This window comes from Crinia signifera, chromosome 2 (genome assembly GCF_055691185.1).
Source record: "Crinia signifera chromosome 2, ASM5569118v1, whole genome shotgun sequence".
Lineage (NCBI taxonomy): Eukaryota > Metazoa > Chordata > Amphibia > Anura > Myobatrachidae > Crinia > Crinia signifera.
The window spans coordinates 167,001,775-167,020,457 of record NC_139218.1 but is presented as its reverse complement, the minus strand read 5'-3'; the positions used below and the strand labels follow the sequence as shown (position 1 = coordinate 167,020,457).

General features: G+C 42.2%; 1 protein-coding gene across 4 annotated transcripts in view; it reads left to right on the top strand.

Moving 5' to 3' along the window:
• Positions 1-18,683, top strand: part of MYO19 (myosin XIX) — a 198,245-nt gene that overhangs the window by 120,272 nt on the left and 59,290 nt on the right. The window contains exons 17-21 of one of the 4 annotated variants that reach the window (XR_014470392.1): positions 9,280-9,387; positions 10,610-10,680; positions 13,308-13,417; positions 14,265-14,393; positions 17,481-17,548. Coding sequence is in view for 3 of the 4 variants with exons in the window: in XM_083173176.1 (XP_083029302.1) it covers positions 9,280-9,387; positions 10,610-10,680; positions 13,308-13,417; positions 17,481-17,587 (396 nt within the window). In the remaining variant the exon portion in view is untranslated. Of the gene's footprint in view, positions 1-9,279; positions 9,388-10,609; positions 10,681-13,307; positions 13,418-14,264; positions 14,394-17,480; positions 17,588-18,683 lie in introns of those variants that run through there. The other 3 variants (XM_083173177.1, XM_083173176.1, XM_083173175.1) reach the window with 3 other exon arrangements.

The following is an 18,683-nucleotide window of genomic DNA, read 5'->3' as shown; positions in this document are numbered from 1 at the left end:
AAAAAATCACCAGAGAGGAGACACTCAAGAAAATAGTTTCTATTAATGAGGAGACAACTAAAGAGAAAATTCGGTATTTATGTATTATCTGGGCTCCCATGTTAAATGCACCCCATTTTTTCATACCCCTACTATCCAACTACGCATTGAGTTGATTTTATATAGTGTGGCGAGCGCAGCGAGCCACCGTGCCCGAAGCGTGGCGAGCGCAGCGTGCCCAGCGAGGGGACGCTGTCTCAAAAAAAACGGGAGCCCAGATATTACATAAGTACCGAAAATTCATTGGGTGCGAGGCTACACAACAGCAGATATTTCAATTAAAACAACTGCCAACAAACTATGGCCTATGGTCCAACAGGACAAAGACTTAAAGGTATTAAAGAACGCCAGGATCATGCCCTGCTACACGAGAGGCAGGAATATAAGAGACATGCTCGTGAGGACTGATGTCACCAAACGAGAAAACCTCAAGACCTGGCGGGTGCTATCACTGTATTGGATGTACAACGTGTCGATATATGACACCGGGTAGATACTTCAACCACCCACACTCCGGATTGAAGATTAACATCAAAAGCCCACTTACATGCACCAGCTCACATGTCATTTATCTTATCAAATGTCCTTGCGGACTGTGTTACGTGGGCAAGACCATCCGAACGTTTAAAGAAAGAATGGCCGCCCATCGATATGCGATTAGGACGGCCATCGCCCAAAATGACCACGAACAACCTGTAGCGAAACATTTTGCACTTGCTAAACACAGCCTCGCATCCCTCAGATATACGATCATTGATCAAATTCCTTGGGACATTCGAGGTGGTGACAGAGGCAGGAAACTCTTACAAGCGGAGACCAAATGGATATACAGACTGGATACTGTCAGCCCAAGGGGGCTCAATGAGCAAATGACATTTAATATGTTCAATTAGTACTGCAGGCCCATCATAGTATTCATGTCTTCCCTCCCATACAGTATGTGACCGATCGATATACCCAGTATTGGGATACATTATAGATTCATGTTCACCATTGCACTCTCTTCGTTTTCCAGCGGTTCTTTGATATGTATTACATGCCTGCTATATTTAGATATACTTTTGATCTGCTTCACACTTGTTTACATATGCACGGATTGATTTGTATTTTGTTTGCTTGGTCCCCATGACAACAGGCAACGCTGGATGAGCTGGACCTATCCCAGCACGAGCCGGCCGGAGGACGTGTCGAGGCGGAAGTGACGTGACGCTGTCAGGTCCGAACTTCCGGGAGGCTCCCGTGCGGCGGCTGTGGATTGTCAGCACACAGCGGCACCTATGATTGGGACACCTCCTACTTCCACTATATAGGTAAGATTGTTTGCCTCTTCTTGTTATCACATATTTTTGCTTTGATAAAGAGGGTCACACCCCGAAACGTTAGCACTACTACTGTGTCTGGCTGTTTTTGTTTGTGGAGTCCGTGGGAGTGCACCTCTATTCTGCTCATACATCTACTACATCGAGTGAGCACCCCAGCTGTTACACTATGGAAGGACCTGGAGTGCCGGTCTCTATACTGCTATATATATATATATATATATATATATATATATATATATATATATATAAAAAGGGGGGGAATTGTAAAGCGCTTCGACCCGGCTGGTTCTGATTTATTTTGACAATCGTCCAATATTTAGTCTCTTATAAGATTATTCTTCTTCCAAAACATAACTCTGTATGACAGGTGGCTGCTGGCTTCTCCGTATTAGACTTTGCTGAATCGCCTCAGGGATTTGTACTAGGAAAATAGTGAGAAAACAGCGCTCTCTAGTGTAATAGGTAAATATCCCAAAGTTTGGAAAGTGGTAATGTGCGTAACGTGTTTAGCAGTTATTAGTGTTAATCAAATAGTGATCTTTATTATTCGTCCTCGTGATTACCTGGATACTACCTGGATGATGAAGAACTGACCCTTTTTTAGTAGTCTCACACGAGTTCAGGATTGTGATCCAGTTAGGAGTGCCACGTAGTATTTATAAAAATAAGGAAAACTCCAATTATAATTAAAAAGTGGAGTTTATTTAAAGTGCATAAGTGATAAATTAAATTAAATAAAGCTTATGCCCTCTCATACAGGCTGGACTTCAGGAGAGTGTGGTTACAATTTAGTCAGGTTCTGTACTTATAGTGTGGTCAATTAGACAAGCTGACCATGTATGAGATTTCCGGGTATCGTGCTTAGCATCTACTGCGCATGTGCGAGATTTTTCTAAAACTCGCGTGTATATTATCCCCCTAGATTACTATTGGCGATGATGACATAACATCGCTCATGTGCGGGAATGGATTGGAGGCATAGAGAGTGAGAACACTCTTCCGGCCTTTGAGACGCACACACGTGATTTCCTGTCATCGCGTGTTGCCTCAGGAGCTCCGTTCGGCCGGTGACGAGTGTTGCGCATGCGCAAAATGGTCATTGGTGGTACAGTGGAACCCCCCCCCCCCCTTAAGATTTAGGTTTAGTCATTGGTGGTACAGTGACACCCCCCCTAAACATTTAATAATTGGTGGCAGTGTCCCCCGTACCATCGTTGGTGGTATAGTGTGGCATCCCCCTCTCCCCGTTGGTGGCATAGTGTAAAAAAAAATATATATACTCACCAACTCCGGAGTCTTCCAGCTTCGTGTCCTGTCCCTGCAGCTTTCCATCTGACTGCAGCAGGCGGGCGCAGCGAGTCCTGGAGGCTTCCGAGCGGCAGCGGCTTCAGCGGGGCGGCTTCATCAGTGCTTCTTCATTGCAGCGTCTTCAGGCTTCCGGGCGGCAGCGGGGCGGTGAGTGACAGCAGGGCTCCGTGTTGGCGCCGTCTTCAGTAACAGTCACTCAGATGGCCCTGCTCATCCCCGCGCCACACATGCGGGAGATGTGCAGGAGCATCTAAGTGACTGCTCTGAATTGGCAGACAGGTCCGTTCTGAATCTTGTGCAGATTCAGAACGGCGGGGGCACGCATGCAAATCGCTGTGTGGACTACACACACAGTGATTTAAATGTGGTTTCAGGCATTTTCTGAGGGATTTACTAAAATCGCTCAGAAAATGCCTGTAAAAAGTGTGTGGGGCCCATAATAGAGGTTGGCCTAAAAGGTAGGATTCCCCCAAAAGAGCCATTGCTTAATAAAAAGCAGTGGCAGAAACAAATACAGTGGGCCAAAGAACACATGGCATGGACAGAAGGTCAGTGGAAACTGTCACACCAGGGGTCTGAGTCGCAGAGACTAAGACCTCTGGTGGGGACCTGGACAGATACCGGAATCGGGGAGGCTGCAGGAGACCCCTGCGCATTCACTTGCGCGACAGTGCACCCAGAGGCAGAGATGAGACAGTGATAAAATACAACCAGGTTTATTGAACAGATAGGAAGGTTGTATATGACGGGCAGTAAAGTATGCAATACGGAATGACACAGGACAGGTGAAATATGGTGCAGTGCAAAGCACTGATTAAGTCCATAAATAACAAAGTCAATATGAAGGGAGTGATACTTTACTGTACTTGAAATGAGAGTGAACTGTGAATCGATTACTGGAAAGCAAATCATATCATCTTGAGCACTACGTGGTGGTCCCTTACAAAGATACCCAGATAGGAGCACACACACGCTTTATTTTGTAAGCACATGTAAGCAACCCATCTTTGGGAAGTTGGGAGCTTTCCTTACAAACCCTGTCTATCATTGTATGATGAAATATACCTGATGTTGTTGTTTTATCTGCTTCTTTTTTGCATGGTGGGAGAGAAAGTGCTTCTCAAAAAACTAGAGACGTACCATCACTCATTGGAAAACAACATTAAAGCACACAACTGGGACGGAATGGTTATCAGTTTGTGAACATTTTTTATTGAGAAGGATAAGTGGCGCAGTGATCTCTTCATCTTGCATTTGTATATGTAATCACTGGAGAGACACTTGAAGGTAAAAAATAATGTTTTTTTTACCCAGATCGTGACAGAAACAAGTGATATGGAGTGAAGAAACTAAGATATCTGTTAGGACGGACACGTGCAGTGCTAGTCTTCACCTATAACAACCTCGTTCGAATGAGCTGGTTATGCCAGCTCCAACCCCGATGTCGCCAGGCCTTATGTGAGATAATGTGTCCGCCAAGTGCAAGAGGAAAGTTGTCTAAAGACGCACACAGGATGGGGCACCACCAGAGTCTTCAAAAATGCGGGTGCAACAATGCACTAAGGTGGTAAATAACAAATACAAGCCCAGACTTCTGCACAAGGAAGGAATGGCCCCTAGAGGGCAACCAGACCCACAGTGCGAGCTGCTGCAACAATGCAGAGATTGTACTGTACAAAATAATAATAAAAGAAGCAGCTGCAGGGAGAAGCCCCTGACTTACAGTATCTGGAATGATGGTATTACAGCAGACAGATCTCAGGAGGCTGCAGCGCAGGCAGACAGGACTACTGACTGGGACCAGGAACACGGACACTGTAGCACAAGCAGAGCTGAGCATGGAACACTGGATACAAGGACTGGGACCGCTCTGGAGCAGGAGCCTAGACAAACCAAACTGTACTGCGAACTAGGAACTCCCTGCAAGCTAGCAAGCAGCTAGGACAGACCTCTGACTAGACATAAACAGAACTATAACTGGCAGGGTCTGCATGCTGAGAACCTAACTAAATAACCTTGCATGCAGCCGCACCCAAGAAGCAGGGTATACATGAGACCCAGGGAGCTGGATCCACAAAACCCAGAGTACAGATCCAGGGAAAACATACAAGCTACAAACAGAATATATAAACTGCACATTTACACTGATCCGCTGGAGGCGAATCATAACAATATCGATATTTGGTAGTGATGGAAGAAAATATGTGAGACGTCGCATCGGGGAAGAGATACAGCCAGATTGCATTCAAGCGACAACAAAGAATCCTGCAAGTGTTATGATCTGGGCATGTATAACAGCAGAAACTGTATGCCGCCTTCATGTCATAGATGGCACACTGAACAGCAGAAAGTACATGGACCCCACCCTACAACCAAAACTTCTACCTTCTATCAGAGCTCTTTTTTCCAGATCTTTTTCCTGCAGGTTCAGCTCCCTGCCACACTGCACGGATATGTGAACAGTCGTTCACAGAGAATGACATACAGGTGCTCGGATGGACAGGAAACAGCCTAGACCTGAACACCATAGAAAATTTGTGGTTTCATTTGAAAAAACTGTTACTTTTGAGGTGTCCATCCAGTAAAAGAGAATTAATTGAGGCTATAATAGTCTCATGGCACCACATAATAAAGATGGAAGAGCTCCAAACATTGGTTGGCTCAATTCCACGTTGCTGTGCTGCTCTCCTGAAAAATAAAGGATACCCAACGAAATACTGTTATGACAGTGACATCATAAGCACACAGGGATTTTCACCCTAAGTGTTGTTTTCATTGCATAACTTCCCTTGTAATGCAAATATTTGACCTGTGTTGAATTCAACGTTAAATTTTCTTTCATTTGATATATATTTAATTTGCACTGGATGAAGTGTAACAGTTTTTATATGCATTCAAAGTTGAAAAACATTCAAATTTGTCTGCAATTTTGGACACCGGTGTATATGTCTAGTGTCAGTGAGTCTCCGAAACATTGCCATCTGCTGGCAGAGAGTAAAACTACATCTTTGTCACACATGTACAAACACAGAAGGTAGCAGACTAGCTTTCGAAGCTTTTGCTTTGAGCAACTACTTATTTATTCCTCTATAGGCGATTGTAATATATAGACGGATGATTGACTGCCTGCTGGAATAATAACCTGATGAATGTGATCCGCAATAATTTTTGGCCACATAAAACTAAAAATGGGTTCAACCACTGAAGATAAAAAACAATAATATAGTTGCACTTTACTCTTTTCTCACCTACCAATATCCATGGACCTCAGCAGGGGCATGTAAGTTCAGAGCAAGTACCAGAGTTGTATAATCTCAGTGATGACATAGGACAGGGTTTGGTAATAGAATTATATCTGAGTAGGGCGTAGTTTCTAGAAGCTGCCACTAGATGGAGCTCCAGCCTCTACTGCCCTAGGAAGCAGTACTGTTCCTCCTTCAAGTCAGAGTTGTTAACCCTTTCACTGTGGAGGCATATATTAAATGTTGTACTGTAACTCCTTTATGTTTTTTATTTATTAACAGTTTCTTATATAGCGCACACATATTCCGCAGCACTTTACAGGGAATATTTGAACGTTAGGTACTTACTGTATATGTTAGTTGGGCGCCCACTAAGCTATTTGCTTAGTTTTCCGCGTCCCCTCGCGGGGCTCGCCACGCTTCGGGCTCGGTGGCTCGCTGCGCTCACACTATATAGAAGCAACTCCATGCCGACATGGATAGTGGGGGTATGAGCGTACTAACTATAGTGGGCGCCCAACTAGCATATAAGTACCGAACATTAACATCAGTCCCTGCCCTAGTGGAGCTTACAATCTATTCATTACCTACTACTACATGTACATGCACTCAGACATTCTAGGCTTAATTTTTATTAGGAGCCAATTAACCTACCAGTATATTTTTGGATTGTGGGAGGAAACCAGAGTACCCAGAGGAAACCCACGCAAGTACGGAGAGAATATACAAACTCCGCACAGTTAGGGCCATGGTGGAAATCAATCCCATGAACTCAGTGCTGTGAGGCAGTAATGCTAACCATTACACCATCCGTACTGCCCAGGATTGGAACTACTCACTGTGTACCTCCTCCGAGGTATGAGCAGATATAGCTCTCAATGTGGGAGAGGGAATCCGAGATGGCCGCCGGATGTCAGAGCAGGGAGGCTGTCCCTGCTGTGTAGGGCTACTCAGCGAATCTTGTGTTAGGGCTGGCAGCAGGTGACGGCATGGAGAGCAGCTCCAGGGGTTCAGAGGGCGCGTTTGGGGCCTTGGGCGGCTCTCGAAGTCAGCACGGGGCTCGAGTGTTAATTGGGGCATGGATTGGAGGCTATTGGTAGGCCGCAATCCGCAGTGCATGCCAGGCACTCCAGGGGGGACTTGTAGAGGATGGTAAGTGGTGGTAATTCCCTTTAGGGCTACCAAAGGAGGTATTTTTTATGCCCCTTTTTTATCCCCACAAGTCAGGAGCTCAGGAAAAGTGTCTCTGCTCTCCATGACCAAACAGCTACGCCCCTCACCCCTCAATGGGAACACAACTCTTCTCTGGAGGGACTTTTTCTTAGGGTCCCTCACCAACTTTGTTTCTACATTGTATTTTGCTCTTTGGCGCACCTCCAACCGCAAGACACAGTCTGAAGTATATATACCTTATTTTGGTTAACTGCAGGTTGGTTATCAGTACTGCTTACCAGACACCTACTCTCCTGTGCACACATCCATAGGTGTGATACACCTCCCTACCCTACATAACTATTATGAAATGGCAAGGTTGGGCATGAGATCAGCTGTAGACTTGACAGACTTGTCCTGTAATTCTTTCATGTTTACTCTCATAGGTACAGTATGTATATATTTTCCATTTGATTGTACTACAAGGATCACTAATAGTAACAATAGCATTAATAGTAACTAGACAAAATCTTCTAATAAATCTCATATATAGTAACATCCCTGTCACATAGACAGATATGCAAAGATCATCAAGTTAACACAAGAAATATCAAAATGCAAAAAGAAATACACAATACAGCTGTCACCAATAAACACCCTAAGTGTGGGTGCTACAACGGGTTTTAAGGAAGGTGAGCAGTCTTTTTCTTAGGACCGGAATTCTATTCCAGGCAAATCAGTGGGATACACAGCAAAGCGCAACGGAATCTGCTGCGCTATGTAAGAAACTGTAAATAAATAAATAAATCTTGCACATAGGGTAGCAAGCACTTTTGTGTGAATATGGGGCAAAGTATGCAACATGACCCATTCCATTAGGTAAAGTGGGGCAGTTGTACAGTACTAAGCCTTAACTTAAAACTTGTGGTGGCAGGCAGAAAAATGCTGTTTCAATAAAGAATTTAATGCATGTGTGTCTGTGATAACCAGGTGTGGACTTCCTTATTGTAGGAAATCTCCACTGTTGGTTTTATAGTGTGTAGGTGACCTTAGAACAGTGCAATTAGCGCAGGTCCACTGGACTTTCTGCGGTATTGCCACGTGTTCTATATAGGTGCCAGTGTAGGAGTGGGTAATATACCTCTTCTAACACCTTTTTTCACATAGAAATAAGGTCCTGCCGTTAGTGTTGACACCGTGCCCGTCAACTAATCTTGTGTGTAGACCACACACTGGTAGCTGGACGCTTTATAGGTAGATTGCGCCCAGAGCAATGTGATCAGGTCTTAAAGAGTCCTCACACATAAACCTGGATACCCCTCTATTCACAATTCTATGGGGAATTGATTGCCAGGGAGGACAAAGGTGCATTTAGAGGTGTGTGGTGGGAATAACACTCTCTGGGTAGCACTATTGCACAGTGGCACGCGGGCACGGGTCTCAAACTGGACTCAGGACCAAACACATAGAACGGACATACACATCAATCAAAATGGCCCTGAGGAAGCTGAACTGCGAAGCGCGTGCCGGCTAGCGGTGCGCAGGCAGACAGCTGTTTATTATTTTTTATACAATGCATTTTGATTGATGTGTATGTCTGTTCTATGTGTTTGGTCCTGAGTCCAGTTTGAGACCCGTGCCCGCGTGCCACTGTGCAATAGTGCTACCCAGAGAGTGTTATTCCAACCACACAACTCTAAATGCACCTTTGTCCTCCCTGGCAATCAATTCCCCCATAGAATTGTGAATAGTATTTATCTCTTCTTATCACGCTTGCATTTATCTCTTGTTAAAGCTTAATACATCTGCCCCAAAATGCTCTGTTCCTGGACTTCCCTACCAGAGGTAGCTACATAGGTTGGATTCCAGCACAGTCCAAAATTCAAAAGGGGCGGGGTCACATCAACTGCCAATGAGTCCAGGAAAGTGATGTTTGGAGTGGCATTATGTGTGGCTCCCCTTTTTAAATATTGAGCTGAGCTGCAGGCTCACATCTGTAACTGCCACTAGCAAGGAAGTCCAGAAACAGAACGTGTTGTATCTAATGGATTGGGTCATGTTGGAGGGTATGTATTTGTACTCAAAGTGCAGGGATTTTATAAATCTGATGATTGACGTACTCCTGTACCTTTCTTTTTCAATGCATTTTTTTTAAAAGCTTCTTTGATTTACTCTTGTATCCATTAAAACACTTTATGGATTTTTTTTTTCTTAAGGGATCTCTTGAAAGTTTAATGCATATATTGAATAACACAACCCCTCATTATATTCGATGCATTAAGCCAAACATGGACTGCCAAGCAATGGTTTTCAGAAAGGAAGAGGTAACTCTTACTGCTCAATGTAAACACATTATGCACTGTATTCTGTCACACTGTTGTATTTGCATGAAAGCATGAATTATTATTATATATATTATACAGTATTATTATTATATTTATATGGTGACGCAAGGGATCTGCAGTGTTCAATTACAGAGTGCATAAATGAATAAGCAAAACCGTGACTTACAGTTGAATACAGCAGAGGACAAGTACAGGGTACATACACATAGCTAAAGACAACACAATCCAAGAGGCGCTTAATAATACATAATACATGACAGCTTAGTAGGCAGGTGCTTGCAAATACACCTGCCCTTTTTCTGACGGATCAGGCAGGGTGCACAGAGAAAAGCTTCCCGATCCATCTGTAGATATATCTGTCGATCAATTGTTCGGTACTTATGTATTAGCAGGGCGCCCAATTAACATACATACGGCACCGTAGGGAAATCTCATTGCATCGCATGAGATTTTTTTGCATGCAATGCGATTTTCCTATGTAATTTATTCACTGCTCTCTGGCCTTGGGCGGTGCGATGAGATTGCATAGGGTGTGATGCCATTTAATTTAGTGTACAGTTATATGACATGTGGTGCCACACTATATAGAATGAACTCCACACCGTCGTGGATAGTGGGGGTATGAAAAGGTCGGGAGGACGCGTTCCGCCGCCGCTCGCCACGCTTCGGGGGGGGGGCGTGTGCCTAAATCCCATTGTATTTCATATAAGTGTACAGTAAATTAAATGGCATCGCACCTATAAAATCGCATGCGATTTCATGTGCGGGGCGATCCGATGCGATGTGATCTCAAGGTCAGAGAGCAGTGAATAAATTACATAGGAAAATCGCATCGCATGCAAAAATCGCATGCGATGCGATTTTCTTATTCAGAATAGCCCACTAAGCTATTTGCTTAGTGAGCGCCCGGCAAACACATAAGTACCAATTGTTCTGTAGATATATCTATTAGCTTAAGATAAAAAAAAATGCTGAAAGGTTACATGCCATCCCAGAGTCACCAAAACATTCCTAATCAATTGTAAAGCTGCTTACAAGATATTTGCACAAATTACAAATTAGGATGCTATATGCTAGTCAAAGCAGTGCCTATTCACACAATGGCAGTTTGGATTATCATGTTCTTTTTTTTATAAAATAAGGTTTTGTGTTACTATTATTCACAAACTTGTGTATCCATATCATGGTTTGTTTTGTTTAGGTCCTTAGTCAGCTAGAAGCATGTGGTATTGTGGAGACCATTAACATAAGTGCTGCAGGATTTCCTCTGAGGTAAGTTGCACATAGGGCTTTTTTTAAGGTGCTAGCACCAGCACGCATACATAGATCTGAGTGTCAAGGCCCATACACACACACAACGATGTGTCACTAACAACCCATCGTTAACTACCATTGTTCATTTTCACCCTTGAAGTGAAAATGAACGACCCCAGCATTGCAGGTGATCACTGGTGCACGACACGACGGATGACAAACGACCACAAATGATGCAGGACCTTTTTCTATTGAAAAAACAAACCATGTTAACGACAATAGTCAAATTGGCCTGCATGCATGGACGATGGCTATGGTCTTTAACGACCCGTGGGTACACGCATTGTTGGTAGTTGTCCGTCATTCACAGCATAAACACTAGATGATATTAAAAGATTCACCTCCTAAACGACCCTGAACAAAGTCGTTCTGGGTTGTTCAGGAGGTGATTTATAATGGGGTCGTTCATCATAAGAAGACATCGTAGTGTGTGTATGGGCCTTAAGTGTTACCATGGTGGCAGTGAATGCCAATGCCAGCAGTGAAGATCTGATTAGCCAAGGCAATGGACAATTACCTGATGTAGTCAAATCGCACAAATGGTGGTATGCAGTTTACACATGGTAAATTATCTACACCTGTCTTGTCTTGAAAAACCTGTACTTATACACTGAAATGCATAAGAATTATGGGATAAGTGCCTAGTATCATGTAAGACCCCCTCTAGGCCAGCAAAGTTTACCAGCATAGTGTAGCATCGATATCTACAAGTGACTGGAAAACCTCTGGAGAAATGTTGACTACAATTGGGGTCCAGGTCCCTTTGAGTCTGGGCCGCTTTCAAACAGTCACTCGAAACAACTGGAAACATGACTTCCAATTAGCAACATTACAAGCTCAGGTGAGGCATTGTGTCGGTTTTGTATTGTTAACATGGGCACTTTGGTGTTTTTTTTTATCCCATATACCATGGAAGCTAAAGAACTTCACATTGGATATGCATGTGGTACGTTCTGCATGTGGGTGTGATTTGAGCCAGTGTTACTTGTCTGTTAATACATTTCTGGCCAGATGCCACTGGTTACAATAATTTTTCACCTCAAGTCCAGGCACTGCCCTGTCCACAGTTGGTGGTCATGCCTTCCATGAGGTATTCCTGGTACACATGTGACACATACATAAAGGAATGCTGAATTTCCCCACAACTTTGGAAATTAATGTCCCATATGCAAGCGTTAACTATCATGCCTTTTCAAATTCTGATCATTCACATCGCCTTGTCATGAGCAGCCTAGTCGGTTTTCATACCGACTCAAAATGTCAGATTACAACTGATGCCATTTCCAAAATGTACAGTGGTGCCACCTACCGTTACATACTGCCATACCATGACTTTTGCACTTCAGTGTACATGTACACACTTTTGGAAATAGAGTTGAGGTCAGAGTAGTGACCCTTGCATAGAGATCTTAAATACTCATTTCAAATGCCTATTGATTTATTTTTAGTAAAAATATATTTTTGGCTTACTTTTAATATAAAACCTAAAATAGTGTTCAGACTGATCAACACAAATTATACAAATAGATTGCCACTGCTTATAGCTGCAATGCATAGCACACTGATTTTGATAATACAAACACAAAAAGTCTAACTAGATCAGGCATGTCCATCCTGCAGCCATCCAGCTGTTGTGAAACTACACATCCCAGCATGCCTTGCCATAGTTTTAGAATTCCCTAATAGAAAAACTCTGGCAAGGCATGATGCCTTTTAGTAGATGTGTCATCTACTTAAAGACATACTTTCCCTTCCATAACATTTGCAATTTTACCAATAAAGATACTAAAAATCACTGGTCCAAGTAAAGATCCATGGGGTACTTAACTAGTATCATGTCCCTCTTTTGAATGCACTCCATTTACTAAAAACACTCGGTTTTCTATTTTGCAACCATCTTAAAATCCAAGCCCAAGCTTTCAAGTTTAGTAGGACTGTATTAAAAGCTTTAATAACATACATCTATGCTCCACCACCTGCTGATATTAGTCACCCAGTCAAAAAAGTCAATAATATTTTACAGGATCTCCTTCTTGTAAATTCATGCTGTTTGAGATCCTGTGTTGCTAGATTTGAGTTATTCTAACATTTTCTTTTTTCTCTGCTACTGTTGGAAAGGTTCACTGGTCCGTAGTTACTTGCCTCTTCCTTGGTTACACTTTTGTGCAATGGAACAATATTCACTCTCTTCCATTTCTTTGAAATTACTCCTGTGTCTAGCAATTGGTTGAATTATTTAGTTAATGGTGTTACTAGTACCCCTTTAAATGTATTATATCCTATTAGGTCCCATTGCTTTATCTACTTTCAGTTTTGAGAGTTGTTAGGACGCTCTCCTATGTAAAGTTACTTTTATCTACCAATTATACTTTACAGTGGTACATATTTCTATTTCTAGTACATCTTTGTCAAAATTACATATATTTGGTGTCTATACAGACGATACCTATCTGAATATACAAAATTCTTGGATTCAGTAAACCAGGGTAGAGGAGAGACTACAAGTTATAAATACTTTAACATACTTTTGTAACATGCATCTAAAAGGGTTACTATACATATTTTATAACTTTCTTTTATTAAAGGATTTCTTTTGTAAGCTTTGTGAAACGTTATGGATTAATTGCACCCATACAGTTGAGGTGGAAACTGCAGAATGAGATAAAGAACTGTCCTACTGCTGAAAAAATACAAGGTAATTTATATTGTGTTTGTGATTTCTTACAAAATGTTTTGGTCACTTATGTAAGAAATACAAAATTCTAACATTAGAGGATTAAACAGTACAATTTTAACATAAAATTGCTCATATTGAGGAAAAACTTGCTATAAACAATGAAGATTAGACGTGTGTAACCAAGTTAGGGAGAAGAGGGAAAATGACGGGGATAGAGGAGTAATTGAAATCAAAAAGTGAAAAACAGGGAAAGGGGAAAAAATAGAAGGAACGGGGGTGGATACATAGGAGAAAGGGGTTGGAGATAAGAGGGAGATTGGGTGTGTGGTATTGTAGGGAGCTGGACAAGTCAGAAGAGAGGTCGTGAGCTGTTCGAAAGTGAAAATTAATTTGATGGCAGGTACAGATTATCCACTGTGAGCCATTCCAGTGTTGTTTTCAAGGTGAGTGATTTACCTAAGATTTTAGGAATAGAGGTATGTCATGCCAATTGTATACTAGTTGGTATCATGCCAGGCAGGTCATATGGAAGATAAGTTTGTCTTAGCAACTTGTCTAATTGGGGCACAAGGTAAGAGATATGGGACATTCTGTGATCCTAATTTAGACTCCTGATTGAGTTCCAAGAAGAGGCCAGTTTTGGACAAGTCAACTAGATACAGTATGAAAGAATGTGCAGCATTTTTTTCAACACGTCATCAGTAACCAGATACATTTGGAGGAGACTCTGTGGACCAGGCACCACCTAGGGAAGACTTTGAAATACTTCTTAGTTGCAACACTTTAATGTGTTCACATGTAATGTTTTTTGTCCCTTACTAGATTTTTTTAATTTTGGGATATTTGTTGCACTTTATGGTTTCAGCTCTTCAAACAAATTGAATATAAGATAGACAACCTGTGTAAAAAATACTGTGGAATAATTACGGAAAGGGACAAAACTTTTTCACCCAATGGTCAGATTTACAGACTAATTTATGAACATGGATGGAAGGTTAGACTGAAATTAAGATAGTATGGTACAGGAAAAATGCCTTATCATTAGGGTAATATATACAATACTGTTCGATTGGTAATTAGGTTTTTTAACAGTGATATAATAGGTTGTTTTTTGTGTCAAGTGCATGTAACAGAGTTGGCAAGAACACGAGCGTCATGTGCTCGCCCAGGCCACCCAATAAAAACATCAGTGAAGCTAAAAGAAAATTTAGAACAATTTTTAGAACAATGAAAGTTACACTGCATTTAAAAAACAGAGACAATGAAAAATATGCTTACCAGTATTTATGGTCGACCACAGCCTGTAACACGATGGAATGCCATCCCTTCAGGTTATAATAATCGGCAGGGTTGTCACGGGGGGTAATGATGGGGATATGGGTCCCATCGATGGCACCGGCACACTGGGGGCACCCACGTCGCAAAAAGCCCTGGATGGTGTCATCTAGGTGCTGTCCTTGTGGCAAACAGATGAACTTTTGGTACTTATGTAGTAACTGGGCTGCCGATTTTGAAATCGGGTCCATCGCATCGCATCGCACCCGACCAAATCGCATGCGATGCGATGGACCCGATTTTTCCATAGGATTCAATGTTAAAATGGACTGAGTCCATTTTAACATGGAATTCAATGGGAAAAAGGGGTCCTTTTCATACCCCTACTATCCAAGTGGGCATGGAGTTGGATATAAACCTGTGGCGAGCGTAGCGAGCCACCGAGCCCGAAGCGTGGCGAGCGTAGCGAGCCCCGCGAGGGGACACAGAATACCGTCCGCTCGCCACGCTTCGGGCTCGGTGGCTCGCTACGCTCGCCACAGGTTTATATCCAACTCCATGCCCACTTGGATAGTAGGGGTATGAAAAGGACCCCTTTTTCCCATTGAATTCCATGTTAAAATGGACTCAGTCCATTTTAACATTGAATCCTATGGAAAAATCGGGTCATCGCATCGCATCGTATGCGATATCGCATCGCATCTGATTGTATGCCTTAACTTAAGGCATACAATCAAAAAATCGGCAGCCCAGATACTACATAAGTACCGAACTTTTTATATAAGTTATCCAGAATAGCCTTCGTCACCTGGTGCACAATTATGCAGACAGTGGAGATACCAACCCCGAACAAACAGGAAATTGTGCGGTACTCTCCTGGCGTAGCATACCACCACAGTGCAATCACAAGTCTCCTCCTTGGTGGGATAGCTGACCGGTAGTGGGTGGTCTGTATCATAAGTGCAGGGGTGAGTAGGTCCAGCAAGCAGTCAAATGTACCACGTGACATGCGAAAGTGGGCCATTCATCCTGAAAAGCCTCCACAGTATCCATGAAAACATCTCCATGTGGCCGGTCTCTGGCCCACTCATCCGCATAACAGAAGCCATGGCCTACGAAATCAGGGTTCTCCTCCTGTGAGAATACTGACGTTGAGATCTCGCCCTAGATGCCAAAAAAAGCTCTCTCCTCCAGGTATAACTCTGCACAATAGAGCACAGAGTTAGAAGCTGCATCAGGCTCTCACTTGCTGGGCCAAGCAGCAGTAAAGCCCAAAATATCAGGAACACAGGCAGAGACAGTGCTACTGAATCAGCCATGATTGCTGCAATGAGGTGAGCAGGCCCGTCCTCCTTCTCTCCCTCCCTCTACCCCCTCCTTCTCTCTAGTGACCTCATCTTTGTGAGCCTTAAGTCCATTTGTAATGACATTCTGATAGAAATGTAGGGTAAACCCGGGTTCAGTGTGAAAGGTGCCGACCCGGGTTGTCCCGGCTTCAAAAGCATGTGTGAATTGGTCCAAACCCAGGAATGTCCCTGCTTGTCCCGGAATTTAATTTCCGGGTTTGTCTCTACATTTGTGATGTGAAAGGGGTATTAGTGGAGAATGCTATTTTAATATTGAACCCAAGTTATAGTTTTAGCCCTCATCTGCACAATCATTATATGTGCCAGGTTTACTACATTAAGGTACTGTACTCGCAAAAGCAAATTCTCTCTTTAATGGAATAAACCATGTGCACTGCAGATTGGGAAGATGTAACACGTGCAGAGAGAGTGCACATGGTTTTTGTCCATTAGAGAGAGAGAGAATTTGATTTTGAGAGTGAACCAGAATAAGGCCCTATATGCAACTGTATTTTCACTTGCACTCTAGCAACTGCAAAACATACTGGCATTGATACGAAGATAATTATTTTTGGTCTGAATACGAAGCATCTATACTGTGTTTTAAACTTAAATATTAAACATGTAAAAGCTATAACTGCATTATAGTAAGTAGTAAGGGATATCATTTGTAGTACGTTTGATAGGAAGAAAATAAGGTTGGTCTACCTTAATCACAGGCACATTGCTTAAGGAGTGTCCTTTACAATTATATAAGTACTACAAATGGTAAAGCTTAAATTGTTGTATGAGATAATGCATCCTTTATGTATTCTTTACATATCTTCAGGGCTATTTTTCAGTAGGCTCCAGCAGGAACTGAGGCCCTTATTCTAGTTCACTCTTTCTGACAAAATATTTCTTAAATTGACAAAACCATGTGCACTGCAGGTGAGGCAGGTGTAAAACCCCACCCAAATCTTATTATCTCTGCACAAGTAACACCTGCCTCACCTGCAGTGCACATGGTTTTGTCTATCTAAGAAATATTTTGTCAGAGTGAACTAGAATAAGGGCCTCAGTTCCTGCTGGAGCCTACTGAAAAATAGCCCTGCATATCTTCCTTCTTAAGTTCCTGTTTGGGTTTTCTGTCTTACTGTAGATTCCAACTGTTTGAATCCTGACAGTCAACAGGAACTCTATAGTGGGAATTCAATGTTCCGACTGTCGAGTTGCGAAAAGTGGGTGAAAAAGGCTGCAGATTGTCGAAAAAAGAATCAGATCTGTTTGGTCTAAATCTGCCTTCAATGCGGCCGCTATTTCCCCTGTTGGAAATAGCATCTGGAATTGAATACCCCCATAATCTGATGCATAAATGCTGACATGGAGAGCAGTGATTGTTAGCAGATATTGCTTAACCTACTCATTACTGCTATATCTATCTGCTATTTTTACTTTTCTTTTTTCACATTTTTTGTCAGTCTTGACTCTTACTTACTGCTTACTCTCTGTGCGGATCTTACCTTCCTCTTTGCCACTGGGCATCTCATGTTTGGATCAAGAATCTAGAAAAGTATGTAAAACTGAGGTAAATATTTAGTTTGCCAACATGTTGTGAACTTGGGTGTTTTAATTGTTGTTGCTGTTCTTAATTCGTGTTGTATCATTTCAATGATCGCTTTATTTGCAAAATAAGTCTAACTAAACCAGATTATTACATTTAAGCTGACTATTTTTTCCCATAATAAAGTTGTAGCTTTAATAATAAACCCCCTATACACGTGTAGAGTAAATCTGCATTATGGTGGTAATCTGGTTGATTCGCAACGCTGCGAATTCGCAGCCTTGCAAGTCCACCAGGCACTGCCCACCGAATGCCGATTCGACTGCTTAATTTAGTAGTGACATAGATCACCAAAAATTGAAATACAGTAAAGCATTTGCATCTTTAGTTATGTGAAATATTCGTAAAACTACAACTGATGCTTAATTTGACCCAAACTTTTAAATATCATCTATATGCTGGTGATATGTTCCACCCTGAACATTGACACTTCTTTTCTGGACCCATATTTTTGGGATCCTGTTTATGTGGCCAGTGCCTTGTTCTGTATTCTTGATGGATAGCCACTGGAATGTAAATATTTCTGGGGGGATAAACTGTACTTACACCATTCCTTTGATTCCCTGTACAGTATGCGGTCATTAGGTCGACAGTAATTAGGTTCACAGGCAATTGACTTCTTGCACATGAAAAAGCCGATGGGAAAATGTCAATACAAGTTTTTCATAATTTTTTAAAACTTAATTGTTTATACTTTACCATCCCAGTGGGCATAGAGGGAGACATACAATGGGACGCTGTGTACTTATATGGTGTCCATGTCAACAAATAACCAATAACTGAATAACTCATGTCCACCTTTTTCACATAGACCATTTGACCATGTTGACCCTTTTCATGTGTCAACCTATAGTTGTCGACCTAATGGCTGTCAACCTAGACACTGTCGACTTTATGACCCATACATAATGAGCTTTAAAACTCATTGTGTATGATAAATGGTGATCAAGCCAATCCGGTTCTGTCATGTGTTTGAATGATGTAGGGAGCTGGAGCACCATTAATCCTACGCAACAAGTATTAAAACTCATGTATGATAAAACTTGAATGGAAAGTTCAC